General features: G+C 36.1%; 1 protein-coding gene and 7 non-coding genes across 8 annotated transcripts; 2 read left to right on the top strand and 6 right to left on the bottom strand.

Moving 5' to 3' along the window:
* Positions 1 to 41: 41 nt before the first annotated feature.
* trnaa-agc (transfer RNA alanine (anticodon AGC)) lies at positions 42 to 114 on the top strand. The gene has a single exon. It is a non-coding gene; the product is annotated as a tRNA-Ala (tRNA).
* Positions 115 to 535: 421 nt separating this feature from the next.
* trnaa-agc (transfer RNA alanine (anticodon AGC)) lies at positions 536 to 608 on the top strand. The gene has a single exon. It is a non-coding gene; the product is annotated as a tRNA-Ala (tRNA).
* A 424-nt stretch (positions 609 to 1,032) lies between these two features.
* trnaa-agc (transfer RNA alanine (anticodon AGC)) lies at positions 1,033 to 1,105 on the bottom strand. The gene has a single exon. It is a non-coding gene; the product is annotated as a tRNA-Ala (tRNA).
* A 364-nt stretch (positions 1,106 to 1,469) lies between these two features.
* trnaa-agc (transfer RNA alanine (anticodon AGC)) lies at positions 1,470 to 1,542 on the bottom strand. The gene has a single exon. It is a non-coding gene; the product is annotated as a tRNA-Ala (tRNA).
* A 369-nt stretch (positions 1,543 to 1,911) lies between these two features.
* Positions 1,912 to 1,984, bottom strand: trnaa-agc (transfer RNA alanine (anticodon AGC)). Its single transcript has one exon. It is a non-coding gene; the product is annotated as a tRNA-Ala (tRNA).
* Positions 1,985 to 2,353: 369 nt separating this feature from the next.
* Positions 2,354 to 2,426, bottom strand: trnaa-agc (transfer RNA alanine (anticodon AGC)). The gene has a single exon. It is a non-coding gene; the product is annotated as a tRNA-Ala (tRNA).
* A 365-nt stretch (positions 2,427 to 2,791) lies between these two features.
* Positions 2,792 to 2,864, bottom strand: trnaa-agc (transfer RNA alanine (anticodon AGC)). Its single transcript has one exon. It is a non-coding gene; the product is annotated as a tRNA-Ala (tRNA).
* A 750-nt stretch (positions 2,865 to 3,614) lies between these two features.
* Positions 3,615 to 18,932, bottom strand: tmem214 (transmembrane protein 214). Its single transcript, XM_028040661.1, has 17 exons — positions 18,652 to 18,932; positions 15,044 to 15,237; positions 14,714 to 14,864; positions 13,361 to 13,495; positions 13,179 to 13,261; positions 12,318 to 12,423; positions 11,265 to 11,346; positions 10,985 to 11,086; positions 10,058 to 10,199; positions 9,097 to 9,188; positions 8,963 to 9,011; positions 8,722 to 8,829; positions 7,462 to 7,579; positions 7,279 to 7,375; positions 6,971 to 7,139; positions 5,806 to 5,957; positions 3,615 to 4,591 (listed from the first exon to the last, which is right to left on the bottom strand). The coding sequence occupies exons 1-17, from the start codon at positions 18,788 to 18,790 to the stop codon at positions 4,462 to 4,464; spliced, it is 2,049 nt and encodes a 682-aa protein (XP_027896462.1). The 5' UTR covers positions 18,791 to 18,932; the 3' UTR covers positions 3,615 to 4,461.
* Between the last annotated feature and the right edge of the window lie 1,450 nt (positions 18,933 to 20,382).

Genomic DNA, 20,382 nt, shown 5'->3' with positions numbered 1-20,382 from the left:
GACGGAAACATCTAATATCAGTGTTTCCGTAGTTGCGTTGTGGGGGATTAGCTCAAATGGTAGAGCGCTCGCTTAGCATGCGAGAGGTAGCGGGATCGATGCCCGCATCCTCCAGTTTTTCGGGTTTTTGTTTTTTAAAATTCCGTTCGGCTAACGTCAATCACATTCCTACATTGGTAGGGAGAACAACATAATAACATTTGTCGGTGCTAAGAGGTAGCGGGATCGATGCCCGCATCCTCCAAGTTTTTAAACTTATGATAGGTTTTTTGCTTCCCTAGGTTCAACTGAATTTATGGTTTTTTTTGTTTTTAATTTTCCATTCAACTGCATTTAGATTTTTATTCATTGTTTTGTTAAATTAAATTTTGTTAAAACTTAACAGCTAACTAATTTCTTTGACCTTTTATGACTGAAAACGTATCAAAGTAGTACTCTACACTCGACAGTAATCCCTACAAAACAACATGAAATCAATAAACGGGTCATGGTTATGACAGAAAAAACTCACATCAGTGTATCCGCAGTGCATCATGGGGGATTAGCTCAAATGGTAGAGCGCTCGCTTAGCATGCGAGAGGTAGCGGGATCGATGCCCGCATCCTCCAAGCTTTTTAACTTATGATGTGTTATTTGCTTGCCTAGGTTCAACTTAAGTTATGCGCTTTACCTGTAATCAAACAATGCACAACAGAATATTATAGGTAATACGAGTGAAAAGCATAAGATTAGACGATGCGGGCATGCTAAGCGAGCGCTCTACTGTTTGAGCTAATCCCCCATAATGCTCTGCGGAAACACTGATGTTAGTTGTTTCCGTCAGACTCATGACGCTCGTATCGACGAGTTTATGTTGATTTGAAGGAATTACTGACGAGTGTAGAGTAGTGCCACTACTTTGACTAATTTTAATTACTGAAAAGTCCAAGAAATTAGTCACTACGTATTTAGCACAGACAAATGTTCTCAATGTTCTTCTCCCAGCGAGCGATCTACCATTTCAGCTAATCCCCCATAATAAATGAAAAAGCTTGGAGGATGCGGGCATCGATCCCGCTACCTCTCGCATGCTAAGCGAGCGCTCTACCATTTGAGCTAATCCCCCATGATGCTCGACAAGATCACTGATGTCAGTTTTTTTCCGTCATACCGTGACGTGTTTATTGATTCCATATTGTAGGGAATAGTGTCGAGTGTAGAGTACTACTTTGATACATTTTCAATGATAAGAAGTCAGAGAAATTAGTCACTGAGTATTTATGACCAACCTATGTTGTTCTCTGGAAGCTTCGTGTTCTCCCTGCCAATGTAGGAATGTGATTGACGTTAGGTTCCACAGCAAAACAGGTCCGAATTTAACAGAACAATGAATAACAATCTAAATGCAGTTGAATGGAAAATTAAAAACAAAAAGCCCATAACTCCAGTTGAACCTCGACAAGCAAAAACCTATCATAAGTTAAAAAGCTTGGAGGATGCGGGCATCGATCCCGCTACCTCTCGCATGCTAAGCGAGCGCTCTACCATTTGAGCTAATCCCCCATGATGCACTGCGGATACACTGATGTGAGTTTTTTCTGTCATAACCATGACCCGTTTATTGATTTCATGTTGTTTTGTAGGGATTACTGTCGAGTGTAGAGTACTACTTTGATAATTTTTCAATCGTAAAAAGTCAAAGAAATTAGTCACTGAGTATTTATGACCAACCTATGTTGTTCTCTGGAAGCTTCGTGTTCTCCCTGCCAATGTAGGAATGTGATTGACGTTAGGTTCCACAGCAAAACAGGTCCGAATTTAACAGAACAATGAATAACAATCTAAATGCAGTTGAATGGAAAATTAAAAACAAAAAGCCCATAACTCCAGTTGAACCTCGACAAGCAAAAACCTATCATAAGTTAAAAAGCTTGGAGGATGCGGGCATCGATCCCGCTACCTCTCGCATGCTAAGCGAGCGCTCTACCATTTGAGCTAATCCCCCATGATGCACTGCGGATACACTGATGTGAGTTTTTTCTGTCATAACCATGACCCGTTTATTGATTTCATGTTGTTTTGTAGGGATTACTGTCGAGTGTAGAGTACTACTTTGATAATTTTTCAATCGTAAAAAGTCAAAGAAATTAGTCACTGAGTATTTATGACCAACCTATGTTGTTCTCTGGAAGCTTCGTGTTCTCCCTGCCAATGTAGGAATGTGATTGACGTTAGGTTCCACAGCAAAACAGGTCCGAATTTAACAGAACAATGAATAACAATCTAAATGCAGTTGAATGGAAAATTAAAAACAAAAAGCCCATAACTCCAGTTGAACCTCGACAAGCAAAAACCTATCATAAGTTAAAAAGCTTGGAGGATGCGGGCATCGATCCCGCTACCTCTCGCATGCTAAGCGAGCGCTCTACCATTTGAGCTAATCCCCCATGATGCACTGCGGATACACTGATGTGAGTTTTTTCTGTCATAACCATGACCCGTTTATTGATTTCATGTTGTTTTGTAGGGATTACTGTCGAGTGTAGAGTACTACTTTGATAATTTTTCAATCGTAAAAAGTCAAAGAAATTAGTCACTGAGTATTTATGACCAACCTATGTTGTTCTCTGGAAGCTGTGATTGACGTTAGGTTCCACAGGAAAGCCAGCTGTTAAGTGATTTTTAACGGGTCTGAACTTAACAAAACAATGAATAACAAACTAAATGCAATTGAATGGAAAATTAAAAACAAAAAAGCCCATAACTCCAGTTGAACCTCGACAAGCAAAAACCTATCATAAGTTAAAAAGCTTGGAGGATGCGGGCATCGATCCCGCTACCTCTCGCATGCTAAGCGAGCACTCTACCATTTGAGCTAATCCCCCATGATGCACTACGGAAATACTGATGTTCATTATTTCCGTCATACTTATGACGTGTGTGTTCAGTTCATGTTTTGTTGGAATTACTGTCGATTTTAGAATACTACTTTGATAAATTTACCGACGTAATGATCGTAGCTCTTCGTCGTCGACGGAGTTAAAATGTCCAGAAGGCAGAAGATAATTAAGCGAAAGTAAGCCATCAGCTCGGGATGTGATTGGCCCACTGGGACATTAAGCGCGCACCGATTGGCTGGTTGGGGCTTACTTTCGTATTATATTGGCATGCAGTAGTCGCAAGCGAGAGGTAGCGGGATCGATGCTCGCATCCTCCGATTTTATGTCTTTCACTCGTATTACCTTTAATATTTTGTTGTGCATTTGAGCTAACCCCAAGTTGAAAATATCAAATAACCGTAACGGAACCACAACAATAGTGGACTGTTTGAAGTGTTCACATTTGCGTAAATATGGTGACACATTTTGAATTTCACATGGTTCGTTTCTAAGAGCAAAGAAATGTCTTCCGATTTTATGCTAAACATTACAAAATAAAACACACATCCTTTGAGCTGGATTCGAACCAGCGACCCAAGAATTACCTCCTACAATCCTCCGCTCTACCAACTGAGCAATAGAAGGTGTCTTAGTATGACACCAACTTTCGCAGCACAGCACTGAAATAGATGAATGTGAACATCTTTCAAGAATGATAAAAGCCTTAAATATGAGCTATTGAATTCATTTGACACATTCAGTTTTAAGTCTTTATTACAAAGGATTTTCATCACAAATTAAGACACTGGTTGCCGTATTCATCCAATCTGCTGTACAAACAACCGTCAGTGAATGAACCGGGCTGAAATGTTGCCATGTTTCATATAAAACAGGGATGTTGGTACAGAAATAGTGATCCCAAGACAGGAAGCCCGTTGAAGCTACACAGGCACAAATTAAGAATGTTTATACAGTACTTCTCTTAGCCTAGAACTTGAATTAAAACAAACAGGACAAGATAAAAGAGTTTTAAAAAAAGTAAAGATATTTTCAACAGATGTAGGCTGCTTCTGCTTGTTAATGTCAACTTTATTGGAGGAATAAATAAATCTGCAACTGTAAAAATATTTCACATTTCCATTGACGAAAGCTGACTAGATGAAGTGGTCCTCAGGAATTTAACTGAATTATTCATCATTTATTCTCATTTCATTATAGCATGCTTTATTCCATCTTTAAATAACAAAGGGTGTCTAAATCTACAAACCTGCATTTTTCTATTTTTGTATAAATTAAATGTGATATTGAGGGTAAAGATTAGCTGAAACTTGCAGTAGAAAAAGGAGAGAAAAACTACAACCTCCACATCCAGCAGTGACAAAAAGATTGGTAGAAACATCAATACAACAGCAAATCGATTTATAAAATGTAGCCAGAAATCAAGACAAGAAAAGTCTTTCTGATAGAAGAGTTAGTTTCTGTCCGACAGCGACGATCATGGCTTAAGAGGAGCCCCAAAGTGTGTGTGTGTGTACAGCATCTACATATATACACACACAGTGTGTTTATATTGCATTTTTAAAATCAGTCCGATTGCGTTGCGTTATCCCGCTCGTGTCAGCAGCTCCTGCGCCCAGGTTTTGATGGCCGACGTCGTGTGTTGGAGCAGCTGCCATGTTGAGTTTGTGAAGTGCAGCGCGTGACTCTGGAGACAAGACACCGACACTTCCCCACTGCAAGGACAAATCCAGCGTTCAAATAAACACAAATATGTGAGCCGTTTAAAACAGAAAAGAGAACTGCTTGTTTGACAAGATTAACAGCTATTTTTCCTTTTTTGGACTGTGGATGTCTTTTTTTTTTTATACACCGTGTCTATCAACAATACTTGTATTTGCAGCTGTTTTCTTTTTATATACTGCAAATGTTTAAATACACAAATGCTCATGCACATTTGGTACATAAAAAAAAGAATTAAAAAAAAAGATCGTATTCAAATTAATATTTACGACAGACTATTAGGAACACGCTAAGAACATCTAAAATATATATAATTACCATATTTTACGGACTATGAGGAGCACTTAAAAGTGCTTTAATTTGATCAAAAAACGACAGAGCACTTTATATATTGTTCTGGAGTAAAACAGCGCCCTCTAGTGAATTAATTTGGATTAATTCTGGTTTTGCTTGCTGACGTCAATGGATTTTGTATGGAACAGATCTATCAAAATGTTTTAGTTACATTACAGCTAACATAGTCAGGAGCATCATGGAGTAATACGTACTCTGCTTTGACTGACTGACTTATCTGACTGTTTTGTTTTGCTTAATGCAGCTTGTAGTCCCGTGTGCTATATATATGAAAAAAGATCAAAAACAGACCATTAATTGGATTAGTGCAGAACATACGGTACTAGAATGAAGAGTCATAAAATTGCGAGAATAAAGTCAAACTATTCTAAGAATAAAGTCATATTTATTCTAAAAAAATAAATATAACCATTACAAGAATAAAATAAATTATGAGAAGTCATAAAATTAGAAATTTATTCTCAAAATATGACTAATCACGTATCTTTGACTTTCTTGTAACATGACTTAAAATCTGACTTTATTCTCATTTAATTTTTTTATTATTATTTTAATACTTCTGTCTTTCTGCCGTTACACCTGAACAATGAAGGGCATTTATTCTAAATAGTGTTCAGTTCTAGTTTAAAAATAAACATTTATTGTTAAATAGTTTTTAGAGAGTATTTGCATCATTAACAAGACATATTTTATGATTATGTGTGTCTGTCTCCTATTTTCCAACGTGTTTTAAACTAAAACACATTTACACAATGCCAGTATTTACCAATTATCTTTATTTTAAGTTATTAAACTCTGCACTCAGGAGTAAAATCCTGCAGTGGAAATAAAATCTGCAGCTCTGGGTACTGACTTGCAGGAGTCCTGCAGGTTGGTCCAAGCTTGTTGTAAAACCTCAGATATGTAAGTCAGCGCCGGGAGGACATAGTTCTGGTGGATGAAGAGGAGAAGCTCTTTGAGGTACGCCAACACCTGGAACACGCTGTCGGGAGTGTTGGTGTTCACCTGGAAAACAAAGAGTGCAGCTGCTGACCAACGTAAAGTAAATTGCTAGCTTAAGGAAGAGGATCAGAAATATGACTTAATCTCAAAATTATGACTTCAGAATTCTGATTCTGTTAAAAATAATTAGGTTTCTGCCAAATATGTGAAAATAATCATGACTGTGTCTGTGAAAGGATTTGTAATCCTGCACTTGATCCACTCAAGTTACATGGTAGATTTGAGTTTTAAGGCTAGATTTACCCCCTGGTAAATAAACAATTTAAATTATAAGATCAATGGCAAAAGTGCTGTGATCAAAGGCAAAAGTGCTAAGATCAAAGGCAACAGTGCTAAGATCAAAGGCAACAGTGCTAAGATCAAAGGCAACAGTGCTAAGGTCAAAGGCAACAGTGCTAAGATCAAAGGCAAAAGTGCTAAGATCAAAGGCAAAAGTGCTAAGATCAAAGGCAAAAGTGCTAAGGTCAAAGGCAACAGTGCTAAGATCAAAGGCAAAAGTGCTAAGATCAAAGGCAACAGTGCTAAGGTCAAAGGCAATAGTGCTAAGGTCAAAGGCAAAAGTGCTAAGATCAAAGGCAACAGTGCTAAGATCAAAGGCAACAGTGCTCCAATAAAAAAACAAGAGGTTATTGTGCCCTCTACTGTGCATGCGGGATATTTTCAGGTTGATTGTCGTTCAAACTGGAGAACACATACAGGTCACATACTGTATATCTGGAAGTGTGAATGTCCACACCAAAAATAAAAAATCTGATTTGACAAAAATTTAAAAAATCGGAATTGGCTCACTTCAATCTGCAGCGTTAACATAGCCTTAAAGTTACAGCTGAAACCACATCAGCTTTTATTGGTGATATCAAAGCCAGAAATATGAGATTAAAGTCAGAATTCTGAGAAAACAAATTGCGAGAGGAAAAGTAAAAATTGTGAGAAAAAAAGTCAGAATTCTGAGATCAAAGTCATGTTTTTTTGTTCTCCTCGTCCCCAGTCCCTAATCCTCTTCTGTGCCATCTTACCCAGTCTATAACCAGTGGCGTTGTCTCTCTGACCCATAGGATGAACTGGGAGGCGTTTTCAGAGACGATAATGGCTGCTGCTTTCGTTTTCTCTACGCCCTGCTCCATGACCGGCCCCAACACACGCACACACTCAGAGTAGTAGTGAGGAGTGTTTTTCTCCAGCCAGCTGCAAAGAAAGCAGCACATTGTGATTTCACACAACACTGTTTAAATATAGCACATCATTGCTACCCGCCTCTGGATCAGAGGGGATTCACGGGAATTTCAGAAAAAGGTTTCAGCACATGATGAGCGGGAGGTCCGACCTGAAGCCCTGCTTTGTGTAGAAGGTTATTTTGCTCCAGGCCTGTTGGGAAACGGCTGCGACTCCAGAGCGGTGCAGATACATGGCCGTGGTGGAATCTGAAACAGAACCGCAGCTACAGCAACGGGCCTCACACAAACTGTGGAGCTTCAGATGAAAACAAAAACTCTGCACTCATTCAGACCTGCGACTGAGCCGTGAGACCGGACGTCATGGACGACAAAGCCGGCAGCGAACACAAGCAGAACCATGAGCAGTTTGGACCAGGGGAACCCGTGGCCACGCATCTTCACCTGGATGTTCTGGAAACGAAACAGCTTTTCACAGGACTGGGTTCAAGAGAATATTGTTTTAAAAGTAGAGTTTCAAAACAAAGGTAGGCCACTCAAAATAACCCCAAAAATAAAACGATTAATTGGATTAATCACGATTAATCAATTACTCAAATAATTGTTGCATTTTAATAATCTGTTAATTGTTATGTAGCATGTACAGATTAAAAAAAGGTGATTTGTTGGAAAAACAACACAGTCAGAGGAGTAATTAAGCCAAACCATTAAAAATATTTTATATACATTTAACATTTAAGACAAAAAAATTTAAATATCTTCAACACAAAACTCCTCAAGTGGCAAAGTTTTAATTAAAATTCACTAAAGGTACTTTATTATACTTTTAAAAAGCCATTGAACTTATGGCTGCAACTAACCATTATTTTAATTGATTATTCTGACAATTAATCGTGTAAGAAAATGCCACATTATTTTTCAATTAACCACTTTTTTATACAATATCAGAAATACATTCACAGAGGAGATATAATTTGCTTTAAAAAATGTAATAACTGCATCCCTTTAGTGAATTTGAACCAGGAGAAACTAAACTGTCATTTGAGTAGTTCTAGCAAAAACCTTTTCGACACACAAAGATGTTTTCGTCTAAAATGCAAAATCTATTTTTGTACAGTTTCAATTACTGCTCTGAATATGTTGTTTTTTCCATTAAATGGCCTCTTTTGAATCTGTATACTCCCAATAATCAATTACTAAATTAGTTAATAATTATTTAAACAATCAATCATGATTAATCGTTTCAGCACTAATAGAATTATCTGCTTGTTTGCATCTTTTAATGCATTTCTAATTTTGTATAAAAAGGCCAAAGTAGTTAAATAAAAAGACACAATTTTATATTCAATTAATAGATCAATCAATCAATAAAACAATTGGTAGTAGCAGCCTTAATTATTTGTTTTTTACTGAATTTTTAAAGTTTCCATTACAAATGGATGGAAACATAACTAATGTCTGATATTTTGAAACAGGAATAATTGTTACTTTTCTGTGCATATAAATTTAGTTTGTGTTATACACGTTTGTCCTTATATTTTTGTATAGATGTGACAGAATTCAAATAATTTAATAATCTCATATTTTCATCTCACCTGGCACAAACTATTGCACTCCTGAAGGTCTTGAGACTCATTTGTGTCTCTCATTTCATCGTTGGTCACTCTAAAGGACTGGATTGTTTCTTCAAGGTTCTTCTGCAACTACAAATGAAAAGTAAAGTCAAGAATATTTATTAGCATATAGAAAAATAAATGTTTTATTGATCTGATTAAGATTTGTCAGGAAGGTTCACTTGGTTTATGCGCCATCATGATATTAATCAGAAAGTCTCACCTTTGGCGGCAGCGTATTCCAAGACTTCAGTAAGTGGTTCAGCAGCAAACTGGAGACGGAAAAAAGGGAAAATTTAAATGTAGGACAAATCCAGACACATTCAGTTTGAGTTCAACTTAAACTTTTATTTTCACCTGGATTGGGGTAAATGTTTCGTATAGAGCTGCCTCCACACTCCAAGGCTCTGAACGTCCACACACAAGCACTCAGTCATACTGCTGAGCAGCTGGAGGAGACAACATGAAGCAGGAAAAAAAAGCGTTTCAGTCGACGGAAAACTTAGAGCAGCAAAACTGGTCAGTTTTTAGGAAGAGTTGATAATTAATTTCTAATTAGAAGCACATTTCATGTCAAAATGTAATATTTTTCTACTTATTTTTAAATATTATTAAGGAATAATTGATAAAAGAATGGAGAAATAAATATATAGAAAAAATATTTTTCTTTTGGCTGAAACGATTAATCGTGATTAATCGATTATTGAAATAATCACCAACTAACGTAGTCATCGATAAATCATTAACTGGAGCGTACAAACTAAAAGAAAAGGCCATTTGCTGAAAGAATAACACATTCAGTAATTAGGCCAAAACTGTAAAATATATACATTTTGTAATAAAACTAAACTTTGTAAATATGTTCTACCCAAAATTCAAGTCACATCGTTTAGATTCAATGTGGTTCAAATTCTGTGAAAAAAAAGTCTATCAACTTTTTCTATCCAATTATTAATCAGTTAATCGAAAAAATAATTAGCCCCACACACTATTGAAGATATCTAGTGATTTATTTGTATTTTTCAATGTATTTCTAAATTGTATCAAAACTAAAAAATCTGCACAACATGGCAATTAATTGTCAAAAATAGATTAATTGATAACTAGAAAATTAATCATTTATCATAATAGAATAAAAAATATTGTGACTCCATATTAAAATGTAAAGTCTGACACATTATCCAGAGGAATTAGGCTTTTAACAAGCAGCTCCAAACATTTGGAAAAGTTATTCTGCTACAACTTCTGTGAGGATTTCCCCTCGACTTATTTCTTGATATCAACGTTAATTATTTGCTTCTCCTTTCAGCAGCCTCACCTCCCTCTTCATGTCGTCCGGACAATGCGGCGTGGCTCTGGACAGGAAAGATGGCAGGTAGGTGTGCAACGTGCTCTCCGGTTTGGCTCCAAACGCCAGGACTTTAAGTCGAGGATACAAACGCCTCAGCTGCTCCTGCAAGCTGTTGGAGGAATTAGTTATCAATGCCTTTATTTTCACAGAAAAAACATTTACTATGTTATGTAAGAAGTTATTTTACTTCAGTAATTGAATTCAGATTTATTACATGCATTTTGTTGTTTTCAACCCTTTATTTCTGTTAATTTTGATGATTTTCTGCTTACAGCTGATGAAAACAACAAGATTAAAATATTACATCAAAAGTTAGGGCTGCAACTAACGATTATTTTAGTAATCGATTAATCGGAATACTAATTAAAAGGTTAATTTTCATTTAACCTTTAAAGCTATAGTAGAAATACTATAAAATTAAAAGATGCAAATAAATAATTAAATTCATTTTTCGATGAGAAAATAGTTCTTGAAATGCAATAATATATCATTCCTTTAGTCAAATTAAACCTAAATCTAAAACTTGGCCACTTGAGGAGTTTCGGCTAAAACATAATTACAGACAAAAGGTGTTTTTTTTTTAAATATAAAATATATATACATTTTTAACAGTTTTGGCTTAATAACGGCTCTAAATATGTTGTTTCTTGACGATTAATCGGTTACTAAATTTGTTGATTATTTCAAAAGTTGATTAATCACGATTAACTGTTTAAACTCAAATGATATTATGCTCTTAAACGCTGTTAGTTAAAGTACTTTTAGGACAAAAAGCCTTGTTGGAACACATTTATTAATACCCTGAACTGTAGTCATGTTGCAGGTCACAAAGTTTGCATAGGGAAATGAAAGAAGCTTTCAAAGACCAGCTTTGTTTTATTAGCTTGTACTTACCTGGGTGACAGGGCGTTTTTGGGCATGAAGGCAAAATCAAGCAGAGGAAAAAACTCTTTAGGACCCATGATGCCAAATCCTTTTGTCAGGTTTGTATGAAGTCTGGAAAAAAATATAAAACAAACAAAAGAAATGTGAAGATCACCAATTCAAAGTAGGCAGCCCATGATTCCTTACAGTATATATTCACTTAATTTTCAAGCTGCGAGCAAAAGATGTGAAAATCTGTGAATAAATAGTTTTTTGGTTTTACTAAATGATTTTAATCTGGCAAACTTACAAGAGAAGTCTTTCTAGATAGGCGATGGCATATGCGGACAAGGACTTCGTCCCCAGAACAGGAAGCATGATACCGAGCCACACTGCAACGCAAAACAGAGAAACATGACTCACTTAATGGGAACTTTCTGAAATAGATGCGTCAGCCTGTTGTTCTTTATTAAATCAACAACCACAAATACTCGCCTGTCATAAAGTAAGTTAATTGTTTTAGAACATGTGGTCCATTACTGGTGTAAAATGTAAAAATAAATCAACACATTAATGTGATTTTGTGATGTTTCAAATGAAGTAAAAGGTAAAGATAAGCAACCCTAAATCAGACGAGTCTTTCCTCTCCTTCAGAGAAAAATTGTCTTCAAATAATAAAAATGTTCCTGATTATATAACAATCTCATAACGCTCTTCGTAGGAGTGTTGACAACCTGCAGACTCTCAGTCTCAATAAAAACTATTATTGACATATACCTAAGAATGTTTGGACATTTATTTGGATTGTGACATAGGCACAGAATTAGTTATAATTCTGGGAAAGAAAAGTCAAAATTTTGAGGAAAAGAATCAAAATTCTGAGTTGAAATTCATAGCTATACTTAATATTTTTTGGTGAACCTACTCCTCTTTCGTAGTCATAATGTGTTGCTGCTAATGTCACTGTTAGTCCAGTGAACTCCAACCCAAAATATTTGCAATCGCATCTTGTGAAAGTGAGAGAAAAAGCACCGCAGCCAATAACTCATTTATTTCCACATACGGGGAAAAGACTTAATTTATTGAACTTTTCCACTTTTGATCATGTTACAACTTTAAAATATTTGGATTTTAGTTGACAGAAACATCACAACATATCCATGTGCCATAAAAAAGGCACATAGATTTTAATATTCTTGCTTTTTATTCATGTCCATTCAAGAATCATTCTCTACTTTGTGTTATTCTATCACTGAAGAACAAACACTGAAGTTTGTGGTTGAAACTTAGAAAATGTGAAAGAAGAGTGTGAATATTTTTGAAGGCATTAATGTTAGAAGACATTTAAAAGTTAGATTTGTACCTCGTAAGCCCTGGCTGAGATCATAGAAACCAGCTTGACCCAAAGCCCACATGATGGTCAAACATTTCGCCGGACGATTCTGGACTGATCGTAACAACTCCAAATACTGGGGAGAAAATAACGTTACAAAACACAAACTTACAAAATATCGCACATAAACACAAAGCAGAAGCAAAAAGTCATGCAACTTATACACTGAAAGTATCGCTGGGCAACAAATTGATGTTATTGATTTGATAAAGATCAACTTTTTGGAAACTCTTTTTTTTTTCACCGTAGTTCAGAATGATGTCGGCACATCTGGGGCGGCCATTTTGTTTGACAAACATTTTTTCACAGCTTCTGTTTATTTGGACTTTGAATTCAGATAAATTCTAAGACAAAATATTATGACAATTAATATTGCAGCTACAATTTTTTCTAAATTTTTTTTTTTTACAAAAAATAAGTGGTAATGCTACAAGAATCCAGTTATTATATCAACAGAATACATTTGTAAAAATGGAAGAATGAAGCAGTAATTTTATGAAAACTCCAACACAAAGAAAATAACAAAACATTAATTATCCAAGCTTTTTCCTCCTTAAAAAGACCCTTTTCTTGTAATTTTAAGACATTATTCTAGTAAAATTGTGGTTTTATTCATCTTATAATATGACTGTATTCTTGTAATGAAAGAAAAATGATTAAATTCTGTGTCTAATACTCCGTCGTCCAACTCGGAGACTGAAATAAAAAGCTACTTTTAAAAAATATCGTCTGTCAATTGTAATTTCTTTTTTAGAAAATATGTTTTTTAAATTGTATGAAAAACCTTGTGGATTTTATTTTAAAGCCGTTCCAACTGAATGCGACGCTCACCTCTGATAATTTCTGCGTGGCGATTTTGGGTTTGTCCTGCAAAATCGCCTGAATGCAAAGCCTGTACCCATGAAGAGGTTCCCCTGAAAACAAGAAAACTCCTGAGTCATTTTAAATATCCGCTACCCAAAATGTTTCTCCTCACACGTCTGAAAATCTTTAGAAAATAACAAACTGTTTACCTGGCTGTTTGTCCAGCTCCCTGAGCATTGTGTAAACACAGTAGTCAAAGAACTCAGGCAGAACGTTGCTGCAGCGTCCGATGAGGCCTTTGACTACGCCCTTCAGCTCTTTTCCTGTAAGGCAGTATGGATAGTCTGGGGCGAAAAGTTGAGAAGAATATTAATAAACAGGGTTTCCAACAGTAAAATTCAAGCATTTTCAAGGAATGTTTTAAAAACTTTCCAGCACCACTTTGGAGATAAAAACAATACAAATGAATGTGATAATATTCCATATTCTACAACTGGGATGAACTAAAATACAGCTAAATTGTATGTTTTGAAATGTGTGTCACACACTCCTTATTAGGCCTGTCGCAATAAATCAATAAATCAAAATGAGCAGGTTTATCGTTTTCCTCTTTTCTCTCTTTCTACTAAAACTGGATGATAAAAGTCTTCATTTTGGTGTTTTAATGCCAACTAGCCCAACTTTTAATGTCAACTTTTTCTGAAGGACCATTTTGTTTACAAAGACTTAATAATTAATTTTATTTGTTGTTTTTGTTTGATTTATTTTGGATATTTAAAATGTCTTCCAGCTCCAGTGCTAACCTAGTGGTCCGCGGGGTACTGCATGGAATCGACCGTTTATTTGTCGTGACGTCAGCTCATAGTGTGACGCTACAGCTAGCTTACCTGATTGTGGTTACAAATAATAACGGATAAATGGCTTAAAAAGAAAAGCTGAAGATACCGGTGGAAAGAAAACAACTCCAGGATTACTTACAAGATCAGGGGAAGATTGGTCACACCTGCTCAGAGTTTTGATAATCATTCATGAACGATTTGATTCTTTTGAACGGCTCTATGCCATGAACGGTAGGACTCCAGTTGGTGAGAACTGTTCTTTGTTATTTTTAATGAATTAAGAACAGTTAAATTAAACTAATTAAAAACAATAGATGAATTAATGGGTATATATAATTATTGGTGCAGAAGAGGATTTTTGTTTCTGCCAAAGCAAATTTTTCTTTAATTATGCTTCTAAACTACAGATAAAACTAAACATTATTAATTCACACAACACTTGGTAGCAAAGAACTTCCTTTTTGATTTCCATGTGTTTGACATGATTGGAAAGCTTAGAAAGCACAGATTTCACAACATATAAATAACTAAAAACGCCCTGCGTAGAATTGTCCATGACAATTTCAGGTTGTATATAATAAGATGTTGGGTTAATGAAGGCCAGTTTAAGGTCAGCTGGTCCATGTTTGTTTGTCAGATGGGTTAAGTTATATATCAGCCTGATAAAGTTTGAGAAACCCTGCTGTAAAATGTTAACTCATTGTGAGCGTGCGTTTCGCTGACCGTGAGTGTAGCTGCAGAGTGTGGGCTCGTTATCCGGCGCAGTTAGCTTCAGGTTCAGGTATCCTGCCAGGTCTTTGACCCAGACCGACGGGTTTTCTGGGAACAGCGCCTGACTGCGAGCCAGCTGCTGCTTCAGATCCCCGATATCCAGCTGAAATTAAACACCAAACAAGGCCGCCTTTGAAAACGCAGCTCATCAAGTGACGCTCTGCGGTAAAACATCTCAATGCAGCTTTGTTTAAATCGTTTTAAATCCAGTAAATTAGTTTAAAATCTGAATCTGATTTCTCTTAAGCTCTTAAATCGAATGATAAAAATGTGTTTACTTACAGCTTTGAAGGCTTGCTCCAGCGTTTTGTAAGTTGTTGGTGTGTTTGCGCTGCTGGGTTGGGATTTCTTGGATGGTTTATTGGATGAGGGCTTCTTGCTCTGAGGCTCAGCTGGCGGTGGAACCTGCTCCTTGTTCTTCTTCTTCCCCATCTTCTCAAAAGCCTCGAACAGCGTCTCTGACATTTTCACCGGTGCTGAGGGGAAACAAACCAGCAGTGGTAAGACGACTGCAGATAAACGCAGAGCGTCTCAGAGAATGTCTCTCTCTCTCTTTTTTTTCAGGAATGTCAAATCACTGATTCTGGTTTTTCCTCCCATCCTCCCTCCCTCCCTTCATGGTTTATGCAACAGGCTGTTGGCATCCAGAAGAAATTTTATCAAACTTTCGCAACTGAATTTACAAAACCAAAATAAGTTGTCTGACCTACTCAAATCCACTTATGTCACAGAAACACTGTTTCACCAGTAGAATCGAAATTTACATGCATTTAGAATAGGCATGTATAAAAACGTATTCTTGGAGGGAAAAAGGGAAAAAATTTCAGCTAAAAACGCAGAAATTTATATTAATCTCAGAAAAAACAAGGACATTTTTGAGTTGGGAAAAGTAAAAAATTTGCTTGAAAAAACAAAAATTTTGAGATTTGATCTCAGACATTTTCTACAAAAAAAACAAAATTTCTGAATTTGAAGAGTCAAAAATTAGCTAGAAAAAAACAAATTTTTAGAAATCAGAAATTTTCTAGGGAATGTTTTGAAATGTTCCTCTTAGACACATCTGACCAGTTCAAGAAAGTTACACACAAAAAAACTAAAAGATTGTCAGTTTTCGCACTTAGAATATAAAAATATTTTTGCTAATTTTAACTGACTGAAAATAAGAGGAATTTGATCTGATTTAACTTAAGACCGCAAGAAAAAAAAATGTGTCTGCGTCTTTTTATTATCTACAAATATCTGGTTTGTAGATAAATTAACATTTGATTAATTTGACTTTTAATCAAATGTTAGATTCCACTTTATTACCAAACTGTGCAGTCTGAATATCAGTAACATTCAAGGACTTCATACAGAAATCAAACACTTTTCAAACGTTGAAATTCAGGCATTTTCAATTATTTAAAGCACCTGAAATCTATGGGAAGTGCAAATAATGGCAGCCTTTTGGAAATCAGATTGCAAATGTAAGGTTCTAAATATATATGTAAAAAAATACAGTTTAAAATGTCAAATCCAATAAATTTTTGCTTTAAAAAATGAGTAGCTGCTCCATTACATCCACGTGAATTAAATGTATTGATTTATTTATATTATAGCTCTTGAAAGAAATTTGTCCTGACAGCTAATTGGGTTCTGACAGCTTAAAGTTTAAAAAAAGAAAAAATAAAAACAGATCGCTGCATGTCTAGTAGGAAACGTTGGTGAAATCTAGCTTTAGGTGCAGATGGAACGTGCAGCTTTCATGTAAGAAATCTCATCTGATTGCTCAGTTCTCTGCAAGGTTCTGAAAAATAAATGTGGTCTGAGAGTCTATTATTTAACACAAAATGGTTTAATTACACATTTACTGAAGGAAGAATATCAACTTCTCCACAAAGATCAGATGCTGTTGGTTTTAGATTCCAATTTCTCTTCAATAAAGGCAGATCACAAATAAACCAAGGAGAACATTTTTATTAAGCAGCATGATTTATTAGATACACATTAAAGAATTATTTGTAGAGGAATTCTGTGTAAATATGCAGACAGATTTAGCAAATAATTATCTTACTGAATACAGTGATAATCTGCTGCTGTTAGGTTTTAATTTAAGATTAATTACTTGTCAACAGAATTGTAAACACAAAGACAAAAAGTGCTTTTAAAGCAAAACGTTAACAGAGCCTCCCTGCTGATGTTGTTTACTGAACAAACGGACTTTGGACAGAATGACTCAGGGATAAAAGTGGAGCATAAACGGATCACAAGGTCAAGATCTTATTACTCATATTCTTAGATACAGAGAGCATCTGCTTGCTGCCTTTTACAATTAAATTAGATCAATACCTTTGCAAAAATATCTAGAATTAATAAGCCTGAATACTCAGAGTAATCATTTCAAAGGTTTTTGAAACTCATTTAATAAACCATGAATTCAGAAACATTTAGCGTCAGCTGTGTTGCTTTGCTGATGTGGCAACTTGGCGCTGTCAGTCCAACCAGTAATCCAGCTAAATGCTTTTCAAGCTCTGAAAACCTCAGATGGGACATCTACAGTAGTTTACAGCCACTTATTCTGCTTTCTAAAATTTGAGGATGTTAAATAATCAAAATGTGTATTTTGTGACGTTTAAATCATGCAAAAAGACGTTTAGCTAATAAACATGAGGTGAGGTGACAGATCTCAGGTAAAAACAATAAAATAAAGCAAGAAGTGACCAGGGTAGTTTCCATTTTACTTTGAAATACAGGCTTATTGTTACAGCTGCACAACATCAATAACACATAACTAGTCCTGGATGACAATATAGGTTATGATTAATTTATTTCTTCTCTATCACAGTCTCTCTCTGCCTCTCTGAATCCATCCAAAAGGCCAAATAATCATTTTATGAGATATCATATTTGCAAGGGACGCTATGTATTTAAACTCTGCATTCAGGTATTAAAATTTGGCCAAATATTAGAAAATTAACTTTGCAAGAATACATTTTTATATGTATTTAGTTGTTTAACTGGACTGACACGTTTTATACGTTCCTGTCTGATAAAAACCTGTTTATTTTAGTGAAATATGCAAAGAATAAGACATTGCTCCCAAATGAGGAACAAAAACAAGGACGTGTGACCTCTGCTTTTTGTTTGTAAAATTGCCTTGTTTTAAATGTATTTTTTGTGTGTGTCTATTTTAATAATAATAATTTTTTTAAATACAGGAAATGAGGACTTAAACTGTCCTTAATGACAGTTTAAGGACAGTTCAAGTTTAAGGACACTTAAAGAGCACTTTAAACTTTAAGTGTCCTTAAACTGTCATTAAGGGACAGTTTAAATCCTCATTTCCTGTATCAGCTATCCTGTTTCAGCTAGGATAGCTGAAACAGCTGCCTGGAAATAAAAACATTCTATTCAATATTTAATTACCATATTAAATAAAACAAATCAGTTCGGAGTTTAAAACGCAGAAAAGTTTAAGCTTTTCTGCGTTTTCTACAACAGCGGTGAGGTTTCTACTGAGCTGCTAGGATGCTGCTAAATGCTAACGCTAGCTCATTAGCTTCCTACAGGAAAACTCAAGACTGAGAAAGCAGTCAGTGGCTAGTTTTTAATTTATGTGTCCGTAGATTTGTGTATATAATATCTTGTCAATTTGAAGGGGAAACATTACCAAAATAATATTAAAAAGGAAGAAACACTGGATGAAGGCTAGCAATTACGGTTAGCTTGCCAAATCAGTTGACAGCTGTGAGACACTCAGCAGCTCTGTCAGTTAACATTGCGGACATTTTTATTTTAAATAAAACACACACAGCTATAGATACAACATCCCTTTGCATAATTTTCATTGGTAAAATGAAAATCCGATAGGAACAGGAGCTAGCTATCAAGGCCAGGCCTTGTTCACTTACGTCTGGACGGTTGGTTAGACTCCCCGAGGGCTTTCCTACTACCCCCGTTTCCGCCGTTAGACTTCCCTCCTCCCGGGTTACTTTTTCTCCCTTTCTTCACTACCTCCCACTTCCCGGCCGAGCCGTTGTTAGAGGCCATGTTTCCAGTCCAGGTGGGTCAGTTACTAGTTCGTGAGGTACCGTGACTTTAATTTCTCTCTTCTTGCTGCTAACGTGTGACTACGATGAAGGGACGCTCCGTCAGCTCTGATCAACGGCTTTGCCACGTCTCGTTGACGGCCTGACGTCAGCGGGCATTGCGTTTAAACCGTTAGCTTTCATCTCAGCCAAGCTAGGAACTCTCTATGGCAAGTCATGTTAACATTTAATAGCCAGACCAGCTAAGCCAGGCATGTCCAAAGTCCGGCCCGGGGGCCAATCACGGCCCGCGGTCAGATTTCATACGGCCCGCAGCTTCGGTCTTATAATGTATTATTTATGGCCCGCCTGCACTGTCAAACAGAATAAATAAATCATAAAACTTGAAACTGTAATTCCTCCTTTCACCAAATGGTGGCAGCACCACTTTAATACTATCAGTCTGCCTCCGTGCAGCGAACCGCTCTCCACTCATTTCTGCCATGGCCACTGCAAAGAAAACAAGTTTACAGTGAGGGCCGCCGCTTTCAAGAGAGATGGGAATTATAACACTTCTTCACTGAAAATCAAGGCAATTGTGCTTGTCTAATTTGTGAGACGGTTGCCTTGTTTAAGGATTTCAACGTAAAGAGACACTACCAGACTAAACATGCTAACACATACAACAAGCTAACAGGGAGTCACCGTGCTGAAAAAGTGAAGCAGCTCCAAGCTGCACTGGCATCACAACAGCGATTCTTCACGCGGGCCTGTGAGTCAAAAGAAAATACCACCAAAGCAAGCTACGAAGTTAATGTTAATAGCTAAACATGGCAAACCTTTTACTGAAGATACATTTATCAAAGACTGTGTTATGAAAATGGTGGAGAACATTTTGCCCTGAGAAGAAGCAAGAATTTGAGAAAAATGTTTGCCTGGCAGTAACAGTGTGGCACTGAGAGTTGAGGACATAAAACTGAGTGTTTTGAACGGTAACGTCTGTCACTATCAGCAGTGAAGAGCCAAAAGAACATTTATGCACCTGGATTTATGGCACTTATTTTTATTAAACTCTTGAGTAAGATTTGGTTATGAACCTGTAGATGTGACACACTATTACTTTCTGAAAGATATAGTAAATGACGAGCAAAATTCACTTGTTTTAAGATTTAATAATAACAGACAACTTTGCATTACTTTAACTCCTGTTTAAAATGTTCTTGAGGCAAAGATATTTTTAAACTCATGTAAATTTAAGGTATTTCATACAGTTTGTTCAATGTTGTCTGACTCTCCAGATATGAATCAAAGGCAGAATTTGGGTTTTTAGAGTTGTTCTCATTTGCCTGAGTGGCTTATATTTGTTTTTTTTTGTCATTTGAAAAATAAAGATAATTGTGACAATGAAAATTGTTTTATAACAGTGTGTGAAACTTTTGTAGTTAAAAAATGTCCGAACAAACTATTGGCCCCCGGGCATCTTCACTTGATCAAATCTGGCCCTCTTTGCAAAAAGTTTGGACACCCCTGAGCTAAGCGTTCCAAATATCTTACTTATACAATTGTAATTATGGATATCCAAAATCTTAAGTTTCTACTAGCAATAATACCCTT

Source organism: Xiphophorus couchianus, chromosome 15 (genome assembly GCF_001444195.1).
Source record: "Xiphophorus couchianus chromosome 15, X_couchianus-1.0, whole genome shotgun sequence".
In the NCBI taxonomy this organism is placed as follows: Eukaryota; Metazoa; Chordata; class Actinopteri; order Cyprinodontiformes; family Poeciliidae; genus Xiphophorus; species Xiphophorus couchianus.
The sequence above is the reverse complement of the archived record's forward strand: the minus strand, read 5'-3'. Positions and strand labels throughout refer to the sequence as shown.